The sequence below is a fragment of the Gambusia affinis genome, linkage group LG19 (assembly GCF_019740435.1).
Source record: "Gambusia affinis linkage group LG19, SWU_Gaff_1.0, whole genome shotgun sequence".
In the NCBI taxonomy this organism is placed as follows: Eukaryota; Metazoa; Chordata; class Actinopteri; order Cyprinodontiformes; family Poeciliidae; genus Gambusia; species Gambusia affinis.
In genome coordinates, this window is record NC_057886.1 from 24,427,242 (window position 1) to 24,448,849 (window position 21,608).

Below are 21,608 nucleotides of genomic sequence, written 5' to 3' on the forward strand. Positions count from 1 at the left end.
AGCGAACTTTACCGTGGTCCCACCACTGTCTCCTGCAGCTGCTTCAAGAGAGAGAAGCTTCACCGGACCGACAGACTCGATCCCTGAGTTGACCCCGAATACCGGCTTCACAAAAGACAGCGGTCCTCTGCTATCCAGTAAAAAGGTCAGGTCCAAAAGTACTCTACAGAACCTGCGTTAAAGTCCTGAATGAAAGAACTCTGAGGAATCGAGCCGTGAGCGTCTGGGCTGGAAGAACAAACCTCTCAGTGCAGGACCCTCCAGAAACCTCCTACAGGAAAACGGACTGGCGATCTCCAACGGAGAATCTTACATGGCGCCACAAACTCGTTTTTATCAGTTGTTAGTCCAGGGGTTTTAAACGAGTGTCCTTTCTGTGGGCTGTCTGAGAGTTTTTCATGTTTTTATTGATTGTAGGAGAGTTTTTAGTTTATTGATGAGTGTTTTACCAGTTCTATTTTTATTAATGGACTGCGTTTTAACAAAGCCAATAAGTCAAAGGTCAGATTTTAAATTATTTAATTGCTGAAGCAAAAATGGCTATTTATCTGGTAGAGATGGACTCCAGGCTGCAGCTCAACTCGATGCCGTGGCTCTGGGAACGTGCAACATTTCATGCAATTATGGGGTTTTAAACAAAAACATGCAAAAACTCACGTTGTGAATAGTTTGGAGAAGATCCTCATTTTCTCACCGGGTGGGAATCAACATGCTTTAATTTAGCATTAGCTTCTGCTAAAAGCTGTCGGTGTAGCGCTTTAGCATGTTTAGCGCTGCAGGGTTAGCGCAGCTAGCTTTGTAGCTACTGTGAAGGTTTTCCAGACCCGCTTCGTTTGGCTTCAGCTTCACGGTTCTTCACTGCTTTGTGAGAAAATGATGTGAAAAGACTTACTGGATTCCTCACAGTCTAAAGGTCCAGCTTCAGGTCCAACAGAACCAGAACCTCAGGAGAACCTTCTGGTAACATCTCCTCAGCAGAAACACAGAGCTCTGAGTTCTAGATAAGCTTCTCGTTACTGGTTCTGTTGGTGGTTCTGCTGCTGACCCAGTTTTCACTCCAACTCTCAACTAAACATGATGAGGAGCAGAACCGGGCCCTGCAGATCTGAGCCAACGTGTGAAAATCCCTGACATGTTTGAGCTCCTTCATCACCGCTGGCTGAGGAAGAGGAGGAAGAGGAGCTAAAAATGGTTTTCTGCCCGGATCAACATTTTGTCATAAAAGATGAAGATTATCAGCGTTTGTCTCGTCGTCAGAAATAGCTGCTGTGTTTCTAGAGCAGATTATGGAAGATTAATTATATATACAAATATTACCGTCCAGAACCAGAACCTGGCTCTGGAGGACAGAAGTACTTGGATGAACCCGGTCCCGTCTGGACCTCCATATCCATCAGAACCCTGACTCAGAACCAGGCCACAGGTTCTGGACTTTACCCGACCCAGTTACGGTTCTGACCGGTCTCCCAGGTTTTCCAGATCTTCCTCCAGAATGTTTCGGTTCAGAGTGACGACGGTTCTGACCCGGCAGAACCTCCAGAACCTAATGGGTTTAACCAGCTCTCCATCCTCAGAGACACGCCCACTCTGGTTCTGGAGGTTCTGGAGGTTCTGATGCTCCCGGGTCACTCTGAGGGTGAAGTCCCAGGAAACGGAGAGAATCACCATGGCAATGAGAAGAGTAGTCCATTTCTGAGTTCCTGTTGTGTTTTGGACCTCAGAGGCCACCGTCCTTCTGCTCCCCCCTGCAGCAGCATGTGCCCCTGTGGCAGCGACTGGCCCTCTGACTGAAGCACACAGAGCTCACTGCTGCTGCCCCCTGCTGGCCCTGCAGGCGTTTTCTCAGCAAAAACACAAAACACTTCCACTAAGCTGGACAGACAACAACCTGGTGGTGGAAGAATCATGCTGAGGGATGATTCATGAAGGTTCCAACATGGAGACACTTTGCTTCAGTTTATTTCCTCAGCAGCTCCAATTGTTCAGGTGCAGTCTTTTTGCGATTGGTTGGTTTTTCTAAAGCAGATTTTTCTCTGGGCTCTGATTGGCCGGCTGCTGTGGCCTGATCACCTGAACATCCGGCTGATAGAACATTGGTTGGTTTTTCTAAAGCAGATTTTTCTCTGGGCTCTGATTGGCCGGCTGCTGTGGCCTGATCACCTGAACATCCGGCTGATAGAAGTTCTGTTGACTTTAACCTCCTGACCCGCTTAAGCCCAGATAGACGGGTTAATGTTTGAGCCTCTGCAGCAGGAAAACAAACGTCTCACTCAGGAACCAAACCTTCCTGCTGCCCCATGACGCCCCTCTCCTCATGACGCCCCTCTCCTCATGACGCCCCTCTCCTCATGACGCTTCGCTTCATGACGCTCGCCTCCCATGACGCTTTCTATGACGCCCGCCTCATGACGACGCCGCCTTTGGCGACGCTTCGCCTCATGACGCTTCGCCTCGCGACGCTCGCCTCATGACGCTTCGCCTCATGACGACGCTTCGCCTTTGGCGACGCTTCCTCATGACGCTCGCCTCATGACGCTTTTCTCATGACGCTTGCCTATGACGCTCTGCATGACGCCTGTTTCCCCATGACGCTTCGCCTGATGACGCTTCTCCATGACGCCGCCTCATGACGCCTCTCCTCATGACACTTCTCATGACGCGCTTCCTCATGACGCCTCGCCTCGTGACGCCGGCCACCATGACGCCCCGCTCCTCATGACGCCCCGCTCCTCTTGATGCCCAGCTCTCATGAAACTACCTCTCACTAACAGCAGCTTCTTCGGGTGATGCTCAAGCAGCAGCTGTGAAGGTGGTCAGGGTCAAGAGTTCAGGAGGTCAAGAGGTTAGGAGGAGGTCAGAGCCGTGAGAAACCTGCAGCTGCTGGTTAGACACCAGTTTAAATAAACCAGTTCCATCTTCACAAACAGCTGGTCAAAAACATTAAAATGTTTCTGAATCCAATAAATGTATTAAAACAGATTTAGTTCTTTATGTGTTACTGTCTGGTTCTGTGGATAATAAAACTGGAATTCTGAGAAAATAAATTCATAAATGACTGAAGAAGGGAAAAGTGGAGCATCAGCTTGAAGATTCAGAGGTGTAAAAATAATTTATAAAGATACATTTTTCTATTTCTAAATTCAGCAAAAACTAATTTATCATTTTGGTAGAAATTTGTTGATAAACAAAAATTCAAAATTACTTTAAACTGAATTTATTGCTGGAATAAAACAAAGTGAATGACGGAGTTTCCTCAGCTGTTTCTCTTCATGATTTATTTCTGGATTTTACTTTTTATGATCATTTATTTATAGGAGACAAAGTCAGGAGAGGCTTCAGGGTTGTTTTCCACTTCAGGAGTTAAATCCGCTTTTCCTTCACATGTTTGTGTGCGAACGTGCTGGACGAGCAGTTTCTGATGCAACATCTGTTTGTTTGGGCTGAGGGGAGGAGGAAGAGGAGGAGGAGGAAGAACCGGGAGGAACTTATAAAAACTCACCCGGAGGAAGCAGAGAAACAAAGCCGCAGCAAAACCAGAACCGAACCAGAACCGGTCCAGAACAGCTGGAAGCTCCCGAGGCGACCATGAGCCACGTCGACGTGAAGAACCTGAAACTGTCCAAGTTCGAGGAGGAATATTACGATGAGTACGACCGCTACAACCTGACGGACAAATACGCAGGTGAGGACGCGGCTCTGCTGCTCTGCGCTTCACACGGATCACAGCTAACGGGTTCTGTTTGCGGCGCAGAGGGTTCGGCCCGCAAAGGCAGAACCAAGAAGGAGGCCAGCGACAACACGAACCGCCAGAATCCTGCAGGACACGAGAGGAAGATCGTGGAAAAACTGCAGAACAGCGAGAAGAAGGCCAAGGAGTGAACCCTGAGGTACCAGCAGCATGTAGACGATTTCAAAGTGATTCCATGTTATATCATTATTAATGCAGGTTAGAAGTTAAATAAGCTCAAATGTTGACTGAAAAGATTTAAAACTTTCATTTGACATCTGGCTGGAGGTCTGTGGAAATGGGCGGCGCTGTCGATGCTTTATTTTGATCCTGTCATTTTCTATGCATCTTTGTGCAGCAGGTTGGTTTTTAAAAGTTGTGTATAAATAAACTCTGAACATTGAACTCTGCAGAAATGGGCGCGTCTGTTGTGAAATTTGACCGCTGCACTGCGGTCAAAAATCTGCCAAAAATCTGCCAATTTATCTTTAACCTTTGACCTCCATTGACAAAGTTTTCCTCTCAGTGCTTACACAAACATCTGCCGAGTTGGAAATCCTGTTTGACTTTTGGAATCTGAATGTTTATTTAGTCGTTTTATTGGTGAATTATGTCTGATGATGGATGAGATCTGGAAGAATCGTCTTTCCCTTCCTGCCAGATGCACGGACACATTAACCCTTCGAAACCTAAAACTCTTAATGTGCTGGTATTTCTCACTGCACAACTTATTGACCTGAAATATTTAAAAATCTTTGTGACAAAAGATTTCTAAAATCCAAAGGATTTTAGGCTTTGATTGGTCCAATCAGAGGTGCACCACTAAAAAGTGTGTGTGTGTGTGTGTGTGTGTGTGTGTGTGTGTGTGTGTGTGTGTGTGTGTGTGTGTGTGTGTGTGTGTGTGTGTGTGAACCCAGGGCTGGTTGGATGGATATTCCCGGTAACTGACCACGGCCTCCTTGGCGACGGATCGAGATGTTTGGATGGCAGTTTGTTGGCGCTCCGCCTGGTTGGAGCCGTCGTCTGGCTGACCCCTGCAGCTGCTGAGGCTGAGCTTCTCGGTCAGCATGCTGCTGAGTCTGGACAGGCACCGCGGCGATGCAGCTGGGATGACTGGGTGGAACTTGGAGATGCTATTAATGCTTGTTTTTATAAGACAAAATTTTATCATTAAAGGATTTTAAACAGACCATAGTTTCTGTTTCTGGTTTGCTTTGTTTGTGTCAATTATCAATTATATTTTGTGTAAAGTGACTTGAGGAAATCTCTAGTCAGGCAAAGGGAGCTTTGGAATTACATGAATAAATAAATATATTCATAAAACTTAATGTAAGCAGGGAACCTTCATCTCGATCAACCTAATTTGATGTATTGCACAATAAACCTTCAGTATGCACCTGAATGTGTATAAAATTAAAAAGTACAATACTATTTAATTTGAGTAAGTAATCGTTGTATGCACAGAGGAAACAGCGCTGACATGAAATTAAAACATTTACCAACTCTGACCTGACGCAGGAGTGGTGGCGCTGTTTGCGTCTTGAACCCAACACCCCAAAAGAAGAAATAGATGCTAATCCGAGGTTAGCTCTTGGCTCGTAAATACATAAACAATCCTGCTTGGTGAGTATTTTAGAAGCTTTCTAATAAATTATCTGGAAAATATATCAATGTTACTAATGTTTTAGATTATCATATTTATGTAGAATCTACGCAGTTGGGATTATTATATGATTAAATACGAACAGCTGCTGCTAATTGCATAACGGCTCGTTAAGTATTAAACATTTCGGATTTTTATTCGGCCTCTAAATAACCCTCGGAGCCACTTTAAAGACTAGAATATTACATAAATGTTTGACCTGATCTTGGTTTTAAAGATGGTTTAAAATATTGTTTTATTTATTTTATTCTGGAGAGAACAGAAACATTGTTAATAACTAGAGAGGTCAGTTAGAATATAAATAATGTAATGTTAATAAAATGTGCTGCAGACCCGCTAATCCAGGCGGTGTTTTCCCCAAAAAGGCGTCTAACCTCCATGCTGAGGTCAATACATTTAAACGAAAACTAAAACAGGAAAAGTTTAAGTTTTCGTGTAAAAAACGAAGAGAGAAAATCCGGCCTGCTGAGCAGCAAACAGCTGAGAGACGACTCGTTCAGAAAAACTCTTCTGCTGCTTGTTTCTGTCACAAAACAACCAAAGTTTTTTCATCCGGAGGTCAGGGTGGAGCTGCAGAGGACCTGTCTGTCTGACCCAGCAGGAGCAACATGTCAGCGGATACGAAGATCGCTGAGCTGCTCACTGAGCTCCACCAGCTCATCAAACAGACTCAGGTGAGTTCGGCCGGAGCCGCCTGCTCACCTGGCAGGAGCCTGGAGGAGCCTGGCGAATGAAGCTCCTGTTTCCTGTTTCAGGAGGAGAGGTCACGCAGCGAACACAATCTGCTGAACATCCAGAAGACCCACGAGAGGATGCAGACGGAGAACAAGAGTCAGTCAGGCTGCCGCCGCCATGTTGACTCAGGCTTACTGTGGGAGCAAGATGGAGGCCAGCAGTCCACCATGAACTGGAACTGATGTCCTTCCACTCCCACGTTTCTGGCTGCAATGCTGGCCAAGAAAGTTTTTCCTTGGACCTCTGACCCTTCCGTCTGAGGGGTCAGAGGTCCCTGCTGAAGCTGTTCCTCCAGAACCTTCAGGGCCTCAGGATCTTCTGCTCTCATTTTGCTCATCCTGACTTCACTCTGCCTCCAGCCTTCTCTCCACTTCTCTTGGGAAGCGTTGCAGCCTGAAAAGAGGAGCCAGACTGGCTGTGATTGGTTTCCATGGGAACATCAGGTGTTGCTAACCTGTCCTCTGTCTCCTGCAGCGTCTCCATACTACCGCACCAAGCTGAGGGGCCTGTACACCACAGCGAAGGCCGATGCAGAGGCTGAGTGCAGGTGAAACATTTCCTACTACCATTAGCTAGTTTGGTGAATCTCCTGCTGATGCAGCTGTTCTCTGTCTCCCTGCTGCAGCATCCTGCGCCACGCTCTGGATAAGATCGCTGAAATCAAATCTCTGCTGGAGGAGCGGCGGATCGGTAGGTCCTCTTCCAGTGAGGATCGGATCTCCTGGTGCCAGATCTCATCCTCAGCGGCTCTGTGTGTTTTTGTTCTCAGCTGCTAAGATGGCTGGAGTTTACAGCGACAGCGACCCCCCCAGGAAGACCATGAGGCGCGGCGTCCTGATGACGCTGCTGCAGCAGTCAGCCATGACGCTCCCGCTGTGGATTGGCAAACCTGGAGAGAGGTACCGCCTGGTGGATCTGGATCCAGAACTTTCCTTGCTGCTGCTTCCCCTGATCTTCTTCTGGACGTCTGAGACTGATGCTTAATGGCATTAGCATGATAGCACCATTAGCCAGAGCTAACACCATGAGTTAGAGCTAATGCCATTAGCTAGAGCTAGTGCCATTAGTTAGCATCAGGGTCAAAATATTTTCTCTGACAGATCAGAACTGATTGTTACAACTTCTGATGGATGCAGCACTATCAATAAAACATGGATGAGATTTCACTTTGTTGCAATTTGGTGCTAGCTCTAGCTAACAGCATTAGCTCTGGCTACCACATTAGCTCTAGCTAACGGCATTAATGCTAGCTAACGGCATTAACGCTAGCTAACAGCATTAGCTCTGGCTACCACTTTAGCTCTGGCTAACAGCATTAGCTCTAGCTAACACCATTAGCTCTGGCTAACGCTATTAGCTCTAGCGCTTGGTGCTATCTCTAACTTCAGTTAGCTTGTGATGAAAACACAAGCTAACAGCAGCCTCCAGTGTTTCTACCATCTTCTTTTATGAATCAAATGTTTCTCAGATAAAGTTGATTGTTTCAACCAACTGGCTGATTTGACCTCTGACCTCCTGCCTCTCTGGACCTCCCCAGCCCTCCTCCTCTGTGCGGCGCAATCCCGGCCAGCAGTGACTACGTGGCCAAGCAGGGCGACAAGGTGGCGGCGCGGGTGAAGGCCGTGGACGGAGATGAACAGTGGATCCTGGCCGAGGTGGTCAGCTACAACCACTCCACCAACAAGTGAGGTTCTGTTCGGTCCGGCTCGGTTCGGGCCGGTTTATCCAGACACCATGTTGGTCTGCAAGCAGCTCAGCTTCTCCTGCTCTGCTCTCCCTGCAGGTACGAAGTGGACGACATCGATGAAGAAGGAAAAGAGTGAGTTGGTTTTTGGTTCTGGTCCGGGTTCACACCGGACCAGAACCTCCAGAATCTCTGGAAGCTGAGAGGAACTGCTGCAAGATGGAATCATCCAATCAGAGAGCAGATCTCTGCAGTTGCTCCAGTTTTCAAGGAAATTAATATAAGGTCCTCAGATCCCATCATTTTCATGCTAATGTTTCGTTGTGAGTTTATAACAAATTGAACGTCGTCTGAGGATAAACGGGTTCAGTTTCATCGTTTAAATGATAAAATGTTCAAATCATAAATCATCGTTTTTGATGCTTCCTGGTCTAAATAACTGAATGTCGTCAGGTTTCAGTGGATTCAGTGAGTTTTGACTCTTTGCAACAGATAAAGTTTATGTTACTGCCACACATTTTCATGCAAGAGAAAAACTGTGTGTATTTATTTAAAGTTAATCTTAATACATGCCGATTTGTGCATAAAGTTTGACGCTGCACATTTCTTGTGCGTACGGCGCTTTAACGTGAGGCTCCAGGTTTGTGGTGAGCAGCATAAAGTCACGTTTCCCATCATGCATCAGTGCAGCATTGGGAGCTATTTAGCACATGTTGCAGTAATGAACTGGACCACTGAAGGAAATCTACAATCTGCTCCTTTCTCTTCTGTCTGTAGATTTTAGAATCAGTTTAATGTGAAATTCCTGTCAAGCTTTTCGGAGCCGCTCCAGCCTGACTGAGAGGCGAGCGGCTCCCTGACGCCGGCTGTGGTTCCCAGCAGGAGGCACACGCTGAGCCGCCGGAGGATCATCCCTCTGCCTCAGTGGAAGGCCAACCCGGAGACCGACCCGGAGGCGCTGTTCAGCAAGGACCAGCTGGTTCTGGCCCTCTACCCGCAGACCACCTGCTTCTACCGCGCCCTGATCCACACGCCGCCGCACAGGGTGAGCCTCCATCACCGCACGCCCACACAACCAGTCACACCAGTTTAGTGGCTGTTAAAGGGCCAGCGTCACCAAACGTTGTTGATCTTCTTATAAAGTTAGAACATAAGAATGATTCTTTCATGTTTGAGGAATCCTTTAATTTCCACGGCAAAGAGCAGGAGCTTCTTAAAGAGACAGACGCCCAATTTCAACACGTTCAATTAGGAAGTCAAATTTCTTTAAAGTCGTATTAGATGTGTGTGTACACACATAACAAAAAATATAGTTCGCTTATCCAACTGAAGGTAACATAGTTACCACATCATTCTCTAAAATGGCAGCAGGTGCCTCAAAATGCGGCGCTGGCCCTTTAAATGATCTCCAGGTGTGAAACGTTTTTCTACAGCAGATTGTGTAAACTCTGAGCCGCTGAGCTCATCGGGGCGATGCGGAGCGCCGGCTGACGTCAGCGTGTGTCTGTGTGCAGCCGCAGGACGACTACTCGGTTCTGTTCGAGGACACGTCGTACGCAGACGGATACTCCCCGCCGCTCAACGTGGCGCAGCGCTACGTGGTGGCCTGCAAGGAGAACAAGAAGAAGTGAGGCTGTGACGGAACAAACGCAACATTTCCATGGAGCATCACCTGCTGGCCAGTGCAGGAACTGCAGGGCGGAGTCACTTTTATTTACATGTAAATTGTTGCACAAAGTGCCCTGATGAAACTTTGATCTCATATCTGCATTGAAGCTTTCTGATGTTTTCATATTAATCATTTTAAATAAATAATTTCATCAGGTTTCTGACATGGAGGTCATCTCTACAGGAGCCACTTCTTACATTTCTAATTAGTTTTTATCTAAATATTTCCTATGTTTAACTTTTGTACATAATACCAACAGAAGAAGATTCAGAATAAAAATTTATTACTCATTATTTTGGTGATTCGGTTCAGAAACTCGTGTTTCAGCATCGACTTTTTCTCAACATCAGAACAAAACTAATTATTGACAAAAATGTTGGGAAAGCCTTCATGGAGAAGTCCGACTGGAGCTCTGGTTCTTCACACACAGCTGTGTCCAACGGTATTCAGAGGAAGTTGAGTGGAAGGAAAAAATGCAAAACAGCAGGCACAGCTGCAGCATGGAAAGGATTTTCAATAAAAATTATTTTAATTTTCATTAGTTTTGGATCAGAACTGGAAGCAGACCTTCAGATCTGCCAACACGAGTACCAACTATCCCACCGCAGAACCAGAGACATCAGAACCGTCTCACCTGGGCCAGGAGAACCGGAACCTTAAGGTCAGAGTCTGGAGGAAGAGTGGACCAGAACCACTGACTTCGTCCAGGACGAAGATGATTCCTCACTAATTTCTCCATCCAGACACAATAAAACATCCAGATTCACATTTTAAGATTGAAATCTTTCCAAGAACGTTCAGCAATTAAAAAAGAGTGGCAATAATTATTAAAATTCAAAACCTTTCTGTTTCCGCGCTGCAGCTTGTCTGTGTAATCTGGTGGTAGCTTCAGGCTACCTGGGATTCATTTTAACAAACTCTGAGCCCAGGTTCGGTGGAGGACAAGGACAGGCTCACGGTTCAATGCCGAAACCTTTTCCATTTGTCCATAAAATATCTAAATTATCTGAAGAACTAAAGCTGGATTTAGAAATATTTCCCTCTGCGTCTAATGAATCTAAATATTAAAATACGTATTTTAAGCCGAGTTACTAAAATACATTAACCTTTCGACAATATTTTTGTTTATATAGACAAGCTAATATAGTTAGTTCCTGAAAGCAGCGCCGATCAGGGAAAATCCCTGCAGTAAACATATTCTCCGATAGTCCGTGAATGCAGCACCAGCTGGCCATCTGCGCAGAAACAAACATGGCGGACACGGTGAGTGTTTGACAAACCTGCTGCCGCTTTTAAAACGCTTCACGTGTGGAACCAGGAGGCCTGTCGGATTTTAGGACAACTTTTAATGATTCAAAGGAGAGAAACGGAGGCGGGAAGATTTAGAGACGAGTTCAACTTTCCTCTGATACTCAAAATCTGAAAAATTAGCGTCGCTAGAACGTTCGGAGCTTTTCACAATAAGTGTCTTTTATTAAGGGTCCTAATAAACAAGAAGTAATAAAATATGCTCTATTTATCCGATAATCAGAGACTGTTTAAAGTCATTTCTTGCCATTTTGACATATCATAGTCTGATTTGATAACGGTTGTTAAAGGTTGGCTCTGATTGGCTCAGTCTGGCTCCATAATCATGAAATAAATGACGCTGATGAAACTCAGCTAAATGGACCCGACATATTAACCTCTGCTTCACGGTCCGTGATGCAGTTCGGTTCCGATCAGCCTGAACTGAAATGTAACCTCAAGGTCAGTGTTGCTCTGTTCTGGAGGATCGTTCGGACCAGATTTAACTCCTGGTTTACCTGCAGAACAAGCCCACATCGCCACCCCTCCACCACCCAGGCTGCAGGCGCTGCTCTGACATTATTGCTTTAAGACAACAGAATCAGGATAAAAACTAAACCAGGAATAAAACGGTGTGGGTTAAAGCAGGAGAGATGGAACCAGGCCAGAAGTGGGTGAAAATAAAATCAGTTCTGCCCTGCAGAAACGCCGGATGTTAAAACGGGATTTAACGACACTCCCAGTTCCTGGGCTCATTCGATGAATCTGTCTGCTCCAGAGCAGCAGCCAATCGGAACCCTCCTTCAGGAGGTCCACGTTCTGCTCAGCAGCTGACTGTCTGGTTGGATTTGACCTCTGACCTCTTCAGTTCGTCATGTTTTCAGGTGTCCAGCAGCAACCTCCAGCCTTCAGCCAAACGCAGACGCCTCAACCCTGCCGCCATCGTCCCCGTCCCCGTCTACTCCAGCAGGGTAAGACGATTTTGACCCGGTTCTGACCCGTTTCTGACCCCAAATTGGATGGGTTTTGTCTGTGTGTCCAGGTGAGCAGGAGTCTGCAGCTGAAGCCCACAGCATGCCTGCTTGGAGGGAGAGAGAACTCAGGTAAGGCACTGCAGCGGCGCTGCCGGCCACCAGGGGGCTCCACCTTTCTGACTGCATGCTGTTTCCACCTCTGACCAGATGATGGCGGTGATGAGAACCTGTGGGCGGAGTTTAACCCCCAAAGGCCCGCATCCAGCACCGCCATGGTGGAGCTCAGCGACTCCGAGGAGGAACCAGAACCTGGGCGGTTCCGATCCAAACCCGCAGAGAACCAGCTGTGAGTCGGACGGCGGCCGGTTCTGCTCGGTCTGGACGCGCCGTCGCTACCGTAGCATTGCTAACGTCTCTGTTTGTCCCAGAGGACACGCTGGCTGTCCGTCCCCGCCGCCTGAGAGCCCAGTCCAGAAGCAGTCCAGCAAGGCCCGGCGGAAGATCAGGTGAGTTTGGTTCTGGTTCAGTTTGGTCCTGGTCCTGTCCGGTTCTGGTTCTGTCTCAGGCTGTCTGTCCTCTGTCCAGTGAGATCAACAAGAAGCTGCAAGCCGTCAGCGCCATTCTGTCTCCGGAGCCTCTGGAACGGAAAACCGATCGGCGCCGGAACCGTAGGAACCAAAGGTCCGACCCGAACGATGACAGTGATGATGTCATCATCATGAGCCCGGGGGACGGGTCCGACTCGCCGCGGGAGATTCCACTAAAGATCCGCTGCCGGACTGACGTCCACAAGGTTCTGGTGCTGCCGGTACGTTCAGAACCAAACAGGTCCAAAGCTGCTCTGTCCTCCAGAACCACGACTGGGCAACATGCTGCTGGTGTGACCCGGATCAGAACCTGGTCCGGATCCACGGTGGTTCCTGGGTTGGTCCTGTGGAGGACGGTTTGGGGCCGATGGAACCAGAAGTGTAACACGGTTTGTGGCGGTTCTGTTCCAGTCGACCCGGCTCAGCGAGGTGTTGGGCCGGCTGGCCGCCATCCTGGAAGTCCCGCCCCTTCGCCTGCTGCTGCTGAGGGAGGAGCTGGAGCTGCCGGCCGGCGCCACCGTGGGCCAGCTGGGCCTCGGCATCGCAGACATCTTAGGTGAGTCACGTGGACCGGACCGGACTGGACCGGACCAGTTCGTAAACTGCTGGTGAGGGAAAAAAAAAACAATCAATCATTGGAAAGGCAAATAATCGGATCAAGAACACAAAGGATTTTCTGTTTCAGTTTTAGAATCGCTCAGTTTATTACTGATTTAACGAAACAGAAAGTGTTCCGATCGATCGGCCACCGATCATAATGTCTGATCGATCACCGTCTCTTGTTGCCGATCACAAGTATCTGACTTCTCAGCCTGCGTTGCAGCTGATCTCCTCTTTGCGTCGCACTGCAAACGCTGCGTGACGTGGAGAGAAACTGGAACGGCGAGCGAACGGGGACGTTTGCGTGTTGCGTCGGAGAACGACCTCGACGACGCAGCGCGTCAAAACGCATCAACACAACGAATCTAATAAGACATTTAAAAAACAAACACGTTGATGGATTTGGCTGCATGGAGGCTCAACCAGGAACTAAAGACGTCCGGGTCCAGTCAGCAGGTCGAGCAGCGCAGCTACCAACTCTCACCGGGTTAGCATGACGGTCAGAAAGCCCAACTAATGACCCAACAATACTTCAAGTCTTGGAGCTGCAGAGCGAGACGCCGGTTCTGTTGGAGATATTTCCCAGACGTTCACCGCTGAACGTCCAGACGGTGAACTCTGACAGCAGGAACTGGAACTGGTTTTAGAGATCTAGTGAAATGTTTCTGTTGTGTCTAAATTAGGTCAGTTTGTTGCAAGCTAATGTTTTGATTTCGCCAGATTAGGTAGTAGCATTTATAGCTAAAGAGAAAAATTAACAGGTGATTGGCACAGATCGGTGTATCTAACATTAACCTTAACCAGAACCTCCTGACCCGTCTGTTTGCTGCCAGAATGCGTGGTGATGCCATCAGAGGAGCAGAGCTGCAGCAGCAGCTGCAGCAGCAGCTGCATCAGTGTGAAGCTGCAGAGCAGAGACAGATCTTCCTCCCAGCTCTTCTTCGTCCACAGAGTTCGTACTCCTCTTCCTCTTTGCTTCCTCATCTTCATCCTCTGTGCCGTAGCTTCCTGACAGTGTAGCGCCTTCTCTCCCCACTAGGAGGCGCCGCTGAGCTCCGTGTTCTCCCAGTACCTGTCGCGACTCCCCGCCAGCGCCCGCAGGTCGGTCCGGTTCCACTTTGACGGCTCCAAGGTGGCGGGCAGCCAGACGGCGGCGCAGCTGGAGCTGGAGGACGGAGACATCATCGAAGTTTGGACCTGAAGCTTCGCTGCTGGCTCGGTTCTGTCGGGCTCAGAAACCATCAAACCCTCTCGAGTCCAGTTGGTTGGTCAACAGGTTCCGACTCCACAGCTGCGTTGTATTTGATTGTAAGGATAATTAAGTTACTGGACGGGTTCTGGTCTTTCTGCAGAACCACAAATTTACCAGATTGTGTTAATAAATAAAGATTAGAGAGTGAAACAAACTGGATCTAACTTTCATTTTCACTGAATATTATTTCATTCACTTCCTGTAGCTCCTCTGCTGTTGCCATGGTTACCAGGGTTGCTCCAGCTGGGGACATCCCGCTAATGGCTCATAGCAGAGCTAATTATTAGCTTAGCATTTGTTGCTAACTTTAGAAAAGTTTAGATTGCTTAACTTCCCCTAAATTAATTTTTCCAGGTAAATTTTAAAGCTTTAATTTTCTTGGCTGTTTTGTAAACTGTTAGTTGAATAAAGCTCAACATTTCTCAAAGGTTTGGTTAATTCTTCAAATAAATGTTTATATTCATGCTCTTATTTTGAAGTTACTGTTTACGTTGCACTAACTTTGAGGAAGTACTAATTATACAATAAACAAAAGAGGTTTAACAGCCAACCATGGCTGATAAATCCCTGGAAAATTCACATGTAAGATTTTTTCTGCCTCTTTTCTCTTTGTGATGTGTCAACATGATTGAATTTATCACTTTAGTATTAGCTCCTGCTAACTGCTGTGGTGTTGTGCGCTTCAGTGTTAGCATATCTAATGTTTATGATTAGCGCTCCTGCCTTAGCGGTAGCGCTGGTCTCTGCAGTTAGCCTGCTGCTTTTTATCCCTTTTCAAAAATGTAAGTTAAATTAAGACCTGGTTCCATTATTATTATTATTATTATTATTATTATTATTATTATTATTATTGTTATTATTATTATTATTATTATTATTGCGTTGACCTGATATAATCCCTTTCAACATTGTTTGAGGCATATTTAGGAAAGTCAGGATATTTAGCTGGTCAGTTGTTCAGGCTGCGAAGCTAAATCTCAACAGCAACGATTCTAATTATTTCATAAATTGACTTTTTATTTATTTTTGCTAAGTTTGTATTTTTGAATCATTGTTTGCCAAAATATGTAAATAAACTAATGGCTTTGGAGTCATATTTCTTTATTTTTTGACGCACTACATCTTCCACAGCCATCCCATATTTAAATATTGAGTTTTTGCCAGCAGGCTGAATTTTTAAACACATTTTAAAATTGCAACTGTTTCATTTGAACCTGGGTTGTAAATTAACCATTTAATGTTTCGTTTTACTTTTTTCATTTCATAATTGAATTTAATTTGTGAGCAGCTGTTTTAATCAGGATAAATCTTCCTGGAACTTTCTGGTTCATGAGACGTAACCAGTAAATGTGATAAATGTCCGTTTTCTGTGATTCCGCTTCGGCTCCCGGCGAACTGGCCCGGTCACGTGACCCGCTGGTCATGTGAGCCTCAGAGCGGAAGTCGGCTCAGCTGGATGATGGCGGCGGTGAACAACTGACTTTTCTAAGCGCGTCGGCAAAAACTGTCCAGTTTTATCTCTGATTCCACTTTTCCTCGAGCCGCTGGAGGAGTTTCAGCTGTAAGGTGATAACATGACTTTTAATTATTTTTTCTGACTTTCAGTGGGAGTATTTTAAACCGGCAGCAGGAGGCGGAGAGACAACCGTCCTGATTCATCCTCCCAGGTAAACACCGTCACCATGTTGGGGTTGAGGTCAGATTGGTTCATGTCGCCTTGATTTTAGCTGATGATTTTGGAGCCGAATTAAAAAGAAAACGTGCTGAAATGTTTCAAGTCCGGTTTTAGTCAATAAAAATAAACCTTTAACTTTCTGCGAGGGAAAAAATACTACAATCTGGTGAAATTTTGCTTTAGTTTGGTGCGTCAGAAAACAGATCTTCAGTAGAAATTCTGCTAAATGTGGCGCTTTAGAATAAGAAACACATTGAATCTCTACAGAATCTTCCAGAAGAAATATTTCCCCTTTAATCCCAGACGAGGATGGTGCTGCTGGGGACAGAGGACATCACAGTCTGATCAGCAAATATGGAAATCTGTGTCTGGATTATTCCAGTTTCCAAACAGTCAACATGTCAAAGTTTCTGGAGCAGATTTAAAGCCCTGATAGAAAATCAGAACCTTCCTTTTGCTTTAGTTTGGTGCGTCACAGATCTTCAGTAGAAATTCTGCTAAATGTGGCGCTTTAGAATAAGAAACACATTGAATCTCTACAGAATCTTCCAGAAGAAATATTTTTTAATCCCAGACGAGGATGGTGCTGCTGGGGACAGAGGACATCACAGTCTGATCAGCAAATATGGAAATCTGTGTCTGGATTATTCCAGTTTCCAAACAGTCAACATGTCAAAGTTTCTGGAGCAGATTTAAAGCCCTGATAGAAAATCAGAACCTTCCTGTCTTCTGGGAGTTTGTGGAAGCTGGAACAGGCAGGATCTCCTCATTCGCTGATGATCTTGTGATGTTGTGGCCTTGTCAGGCTTTTCTTCTGCTGCAGCTCTTCACTGTCTGGTGTTTTAGAAATTCCAGTTTAGTTTCTCTTTCAGCAACAGATGAAGGTGAAACTGCTTCCTCCTCAGAGATTCACTTTTCCATGTTAATTTCTGTTTTCGTTGTTCTTCCTGAAAGGCGGACTGAACTGATCTCTGGATGTCGGGCGCTCTGCCGACGCCATCTCCTGATGTTTTGGTGGGAAAGCCTCTAAAATGCTGAACCTGATGTTGCTCATCTGACTGAATTGAAGGAAATGTTGCTTATTCTGGAAATGCAAACCTGTGGATGTGCATGCTTCGACTAGTCGGTGTTTGATCATCATGGTTTTACCCGTTAACACACCTGGCTGCTGTCTCCTTCATGCGGCGACTTGTCAGCTCGCTGCGGCTGTTTCAGTCTCGGTTGCCGTCGGGTCAGAAAAGCCAGTAGAGGTCCGTCTTCAGCTCATCTTCCTGTTGAAAACCGGATTCGTATTCACAGACGTCACATGACTGCTGACAGCATTTATCAGACTTTCTCTGCTGCAGGGGCAACGGAGATCTGACACTCAGCAGAACCGCCTGTTTTCAGTCTTACTCTCCATTTCTTTATTTTTTCAGTGGAGGAAGACTTTCTAGAATTAAAACATGTTGGAAACAGAAAAGCAGCAGATGGTGAAATGGGTTGTCTTCTCCTCAGCTGCAGCCATGTCTCTGGGTCAGCGCTCGTCCGACTCGGCGCCGCTCTTCTCCTCCGACAGCGAGGCCGAGGCGCCGGAGGAGGCGGCCGGGCGGCATGCGGGGGTCGAGGAGCCGGCCAGCGGCGTGTCAGACGTCCGCGCGCGGCTCATCGTCTTCGTCCTCTGCTTCATCAACCTGCTCAACTACATGGACCGCTTCACCGTGGCAGGTAGGAGCCGCTGCTCATTTCCTCCAGATTCAGCAGAAGCCCTGACCCCTACTTCTGACCCCTGACCCCTAACACTTTAGGCTGAGGGCCAGAAATCAGGAAGCAGGTTGTTTTGGAAGAAGGTGGAGCTGCTGGTCATCGCTGTCTGATCCTCAAAAACGTTTTAGTCCGGAAGCTTTAACACTAAACCAAAGAGGAAGGCCTTGGAGAAGCTTGGAGGGGTCAAAGGTCAAACCCAAACCATCTGAAGTCCATCAGGCTCCAGAGAGGAAGCCTGCTAATAGCAGAGCTAATTTTAGCTTAGCACTTTTGCTAACTTTGAAAATATTTTCGCACTTAGCTTCCCCTAAGTTAATTTTCTAGAAAAATTCTGAAACAAGTTTTCTTGGCTGTTTTATAACCGTTCAGTTGAATAAAGTTCAACATCTGTGCTACAGTTTTCATTATGCTCTTATTTTGAAGGGGATAAAGACCGTTTCCTTTCAGTCTTTTTTTTTCCAAGTTACTTTATTTAAAACCAGAAACAGACAAGAACAAACCCAGGTCTTATGGAACATGTCGAAATGAAGAGGTTTCCTTCAGATGTGACTTGAATTGACGTTAGCGCTGTAGCGTTAGCTTCCTCTAGATACCGTGTCGTTGTAGCATTAGCTTGGAGCGAGTCATCGACAGAACAATGAGTGGCATGCAGAGGATGGATTGTTAGGGGGACGTCCTGCCGATCTGACGTATTTATGTTTGTTTATCCGTTCTGGATCAGCTGTTCTTGTTGCTGTGCTGCAGTTTTTTGCTGCTGCTTCCTGGACAAATTTCTCCTGCGGGAGACGACTAATGATCTGAGCGTGGCCTCCTTCCTCCAGGAGTTCTTCCAGACATCGAGAACTACTTCCAGATTGACGATGGAAAGTCCGGCCTTTTGCAGACAGGTGAGACGGCTTTCCTGGTCCAGAACCAAATGGATCCTGGTCGGGTTCTGGTCCAGATCCCCGAGTTCAGCCCAGGGTTGTGGACCGGGTCGGTCCAGATAGCATAATGGTTCTGGCTCGGCGCCAAGGACCTGAAACCGTTTCTTTCTTCAGTTTTTATCTGCAGCTACATGGTGCTGGCTCCTGTGTTTGGTTACCTTGGCGACAGGTACAACAGGAAGTACATCATGTGCGGCGGCATCGCCTTCTGGTCCGTAGTGACCCTGGCCAGCTCCTTCACCCCCCAGCAGGTGAGCGGCTCCAGAACCCGCCGGGCCTGGAACCGGTTCCTGTCTCTGACGGTGATTTTTGCTGCCGCAGCATTTCTGGGCCCTGCTGCTGACCCGAGGCCTGGTCGGCGTGGGCGAGGCCAGCTACTCCACCATCGCCCCCACCATCATCGCCGACCTCTACGTCCAGGAGAAGAGGACCAGCATGCTCTCTGTCTTCTACTTTGCTATCCCTGTGGGCAGGTCAGTCACCTGCAGCCTGACCTCTGACCTCTAAATCAGCTCACATGGAAATTTGAGCTTTTTGAAGTCAATAATTCCTGAGTGTTGATGAAAAAGTGGCAGATTGTTTAGTTTAAACTGGAGCTTTTCATTATTTATTCATGAAAGCTGTAAGTTAATTCAGTTTTATTCACTTGTTGTAGAAAAGTTTTACAGTGATGAACATCATCTGCTCTGATTGATGTAAGCAAGTTATAAAAACCTGATCAGGGCAGAAAATTCACGTCAGAGCTGGTTTCATCTTCAGCACTGATTGGCCGGTCCTACTGGTGACATCACAGGTTCCTGGTCCAGTCACATGATTGTTAGTGACAGATGATCAGAGTCTGATATTTAGCCCCAGAGTGATTGGGTGTGTGGTGTTCCTGCTTCCAGCGGCCTGGGCTACATCGTGGGGTCGCAGGTCAGCGTCCTGGCCCAGGACTGGCACTGGGCTCTGCGGGTGACCCCGGCGCTCGGCCTCATCGCCGTCCTACTGCTGCTCTTTGTGGTTCGGGAGCCAAAGCGAGGCGCCGTGGAGGCGCGGCCCGAGCTGCACCAGACCAGCTGGCTGACCGACCTGCGTGTGCTCAGCAGGAAGTAGGTGACCTCAGGCGGAGGAGCGGCCCGAACCTTGCCGCCCGCCTCGCCGCTGACCGTCTGTTCTCTGCGCAGCCGGAGCTTCATCCTGTCCACTCTGGGTTTCACGGCCGTGGCGTTTGTGACGGGCTCCTTGGCGCTCTGGGCGCCGACCTTCCTGTTCAGAGCCGCCGTGTTCTCCGGGCAGAAGGCGCCGTGCGCGGACGAGGCCCACTGCGCCTCCTCAGAGAGGTGGCTCCTCCCCCTCGCCGTCTGCCGCCTCCAGGCCCGCAGCAATCCTGACCCCCCGTTTCCTCCTCCGCAGCCTGATCTTCGGCATCATCACCGTCATCACCGGCGTGCTGGGCGTGTTCAGCGGCGTCCAGGTGAGTCGACGCCTGAGGAAGAAGACGCCCCGAGCCGACCCGTATGTGTGCGCCGCCGGCCTGCTGCTGTCGGCGCCGTTCCTCTACCTGGCCATCATGTTCGCTCAGGGAAGCACCGCCGCCACATACGTGAGTTCAGAACACTGTGGATTCTGGTCCAGGTTCTGGTTCTGGTCGGTTTGGTTGAATGTTTCAGTCTGTAATTATTGATCATTGATTATCAGCGTCAGACAGTCGAGATCCGATCCTCGGTGTTTCAGACATCATAACCTCCTTCCTCCTCCTCAGGTCTTCATCTTCCTAGGAGAAACCTTCCTGTCCATGAACTGGGCCATCGTTGCCGACATCCTCCTGGTGAGAACCTTCATCTCTGATATTTGCAGGTCCGATCAGGACCGGACTGTGAGGTTCTCCAGAACCTGTCTGTGACCCGGTTTCGTCCCGTCTCTCTGTGTTCAGTACGTCGTGGTTCCGACCCGCCGCTCCACGGCTGAAGCTCTGCAGATTGTCGTCTCTCACCTGCTGGGAGACGCTGGGAGTCCCTACATGATTGGAGTGGTAAGTCCTGTGGGACCGGACCGGACCCGTCTGTTTTGCAGTGGCCTAGTCAAAGCCTAAGGCTGTCTCTCCCGTGCCGCAGCTCTCCGACTCTCTGAGGAGGTCCGACTCGTTCCTGTGGCGGTTCCGCTCCCTGCAGCTCTCTCTGCTGCTCTGCGCCTTCGTGGCCGTGGTGGGCGGGGCTTTCTTCCTCGCCACCGCCCTCTTCGTGGAGAGCGACCGGACCCGGGCGGAGAGCCACGTCCCCGCAGGTGAGCCCCGCTTTCTGCCTCCAGACCCACCCGACCGGAACCAGACCTTCTGAGTGATCGATGGTTGTTGTGGTTCCAGCAGACGAGCCCATCGTGGTTCCGAAGAGCGGGCGGTCCGCTCGCGTGCCGGTGTCCAGCGTCCTGATTTGAAGCCCCGCCCCCTGCGCCTGATTGGCCCGTCCTTCAGAGAAGCCGCTTCATTGGCTGAGACGGAACCAGGGAGCGGTCCGGCCGACCCGTTTGGAGCGGCATCCAGAACCATGTAGCTCTGTTTTATAACGTCAATAATGACGTTACTCTCCTGATGAAGAAGTTCTGACCCGGTTCCAGATGTTTCTGGGTTTTATTATTTAAAATTTGCTTTTAATTCATCTTTGATTTTAACCTGATTTTTGTTAAAAACTAAATAAAAGTTTATCTTTTCATTCTTTGTGTTTTTATTGGGACCCAGCAGAAGTTCTGATGGAAACAGAACTTCAGAACGTTTAACACATTTTATTGATTTTCTCCAGAAATACTTTTTATGCAGCTCATTTCTACCCGGTTCTGGACCCGGTTCTGTTTTGGACCGGGTTCGGTTCTGGTCCTGGATCCGGTTCGGTCCTGGTCCCGGTTCTGGTCCTGGTCCTGGACCCGGTCCTGGACCCGGTTCTGGTCCTGGACCCGGTCCTGGTCCTGGTCCTGGACCCGGTTCGGTTCTGGTCCTGGACCCGGTTCGGTTCTGGTCCTGGACCCGGTTCGGTTCTGGTCCTGGACCCGGTTCGGTTCTGGTCCTGGACCCGGTTCGGTTCTGGTCCTGGACCCGGTTCGGTTCTGGA

At 48.1% G+C, this 21,608-nt stretch overlaps 4 protein-coding genes across 11 annotated transcripts; all 4 read left to right on the plus strand.

Annotated features, from left to right (window-relative positions):
- Window positions 1-3,422: 3,422 nt before the first annotated feature.
- nupr1b (nuclear protein 1b) lies at window positions 3,423-4,916 on the plus strand. The gene is made up of 3 exons (XM_044099734.1): window positions 3,423-3,682; window positions 3,752-3,887; window positions 4,645-4,916. The coding sequence occupies exons 1-2, from the start codon at window positions 3,586-3,588 to the stop codon at window positions 3,877-3,879; spliced, it is 225 nt and encodes a 74-aa protein (XP_043955669.1). The 5' UTR covers window positions 3,423-3,585; the 3' UTR covers window positions 3,880-3,887; window positions 4,645-4,916.
- A 303-nt stretch (window positions 4,917-5,219) lies between these two features.
- On the plus strand, window positions 5,220-9,641 carry sgf29 (SAGA complex associated factor 29). 5 transcript variants are annotated; one of them, XM_044099729.1, is made up of 10 exons: window positions 5,220-5,350; window positions 5,949-6,064; window positions 6,146-6,221; window positions 6,600-6,672; window positions 6,751-6,815; window positions 6,895-7,024; window positions 7,663-7,809; window positions 7,909-7,944; window positions 8,689-8,854; window positions 9,324-9,641. In XM_044099729.1, exons 2-10 carry the CDS (start codon window positions 5,999-6,001, stop codon window positions 9,438-9,440), a joined length of 876 nt encoding a protein of 291 aa, XP_043955664.1. In that variant the 5' UTR covers window positions 5,220-5,350; window positions 5,949-5,998; the 3' UTR covers window positions 9,441-9,641. The 5 variants fall into 5 exon arrangements, with proteins under 5 accessions (XP_043955664.1, XP_043955667.1, XP_043955663.1 ...); XM_044099732.1 differs by having other exon boundaries at window positions 8,692-8,854; XM_044099728.1 differs by having other exon boundaries at window positions 5,223-5,350; window positions 5,954-6,064.
- Window positions 9,642-10,643: 1,002 nt separating this feature from the next.
- Window positions 10,644-14,332, plus strand: LOC122821632 (nuclear factor of activated T cells 2 interacting protein). Its single transcript, XM_044099727.1, has 9 exons — window positions 10,644-10,741; window positions 11,650-11,736; window positions 11,808-11,868; window positions 11,947-12,085; window positions 12,168-12,245; window positions 12,325-12,547; window positions 12,738-12,882; window positions 13,760-13,878; window positions 13,966-14,332. Exons 1-9 carry the CDS (start codon window positions 10,694-10,696, stop codon window positions 14,125-14,127), a joined length of 1,062 nt encoding a protein of 353 aa, XP_043955662.1. The 5' UTR covers window positions 10,644-10,693; the 3' UTR covers window positions 14,128-14,332.
- Window positions 14,333-15,565: 1,233 nt separating this feature from the next.
- Window positions 15,566-21,215, plus strand: spns1 (spinster homolog 1 (Drosophila)). Of its 4 annotated transcripts, XM_044099736.1 has the most exons (13): window positions 15,597-15,646; window positions 15,784-15,845; window positions 17,351-17,560; window positions 18,421-18,486; window positions 18,640-18,776; window positions 18,847-18,998; window positions 19,413-19,616; window positions 19,692-19,847; window positions 19,921-20,110; window positions 20,270-20,335; window positions 20,441-20,539; window positions 20,622-20,790; window positions 20,870-21,215. In XM_044099736.1, the coding sequence occupies exons 3-13, from the start codon at window positions 17,359-17,361 to the stop codon at window positions 20,938-20,940; spliced, it is 1,512 nt and encodes a 503-aa protein (XP_043955671.1). In that variant the 5' UTR covers window positions 15,597-15,646; window positions 15,784-15,845; window positions 17,351-17,358; the 3' UTR covers window positions 20,941-21,215. The 4 variants fall into 4 exon arrangements, with proteins under 4 accessions (XP_043955672.1, XP_043955670.1, XP_043955671.1 ...); XM_044099737.1 differs by having other exon boundaries at window positions 15,566-15,845; window positions 20,873-21,215; XM_044099735.1 differs by having other exon boundaries at window positions 15,567-15,845.
- The last annotated feature ends 393 nt before the right edge of the window (window positions 21,216-21,608 follow it).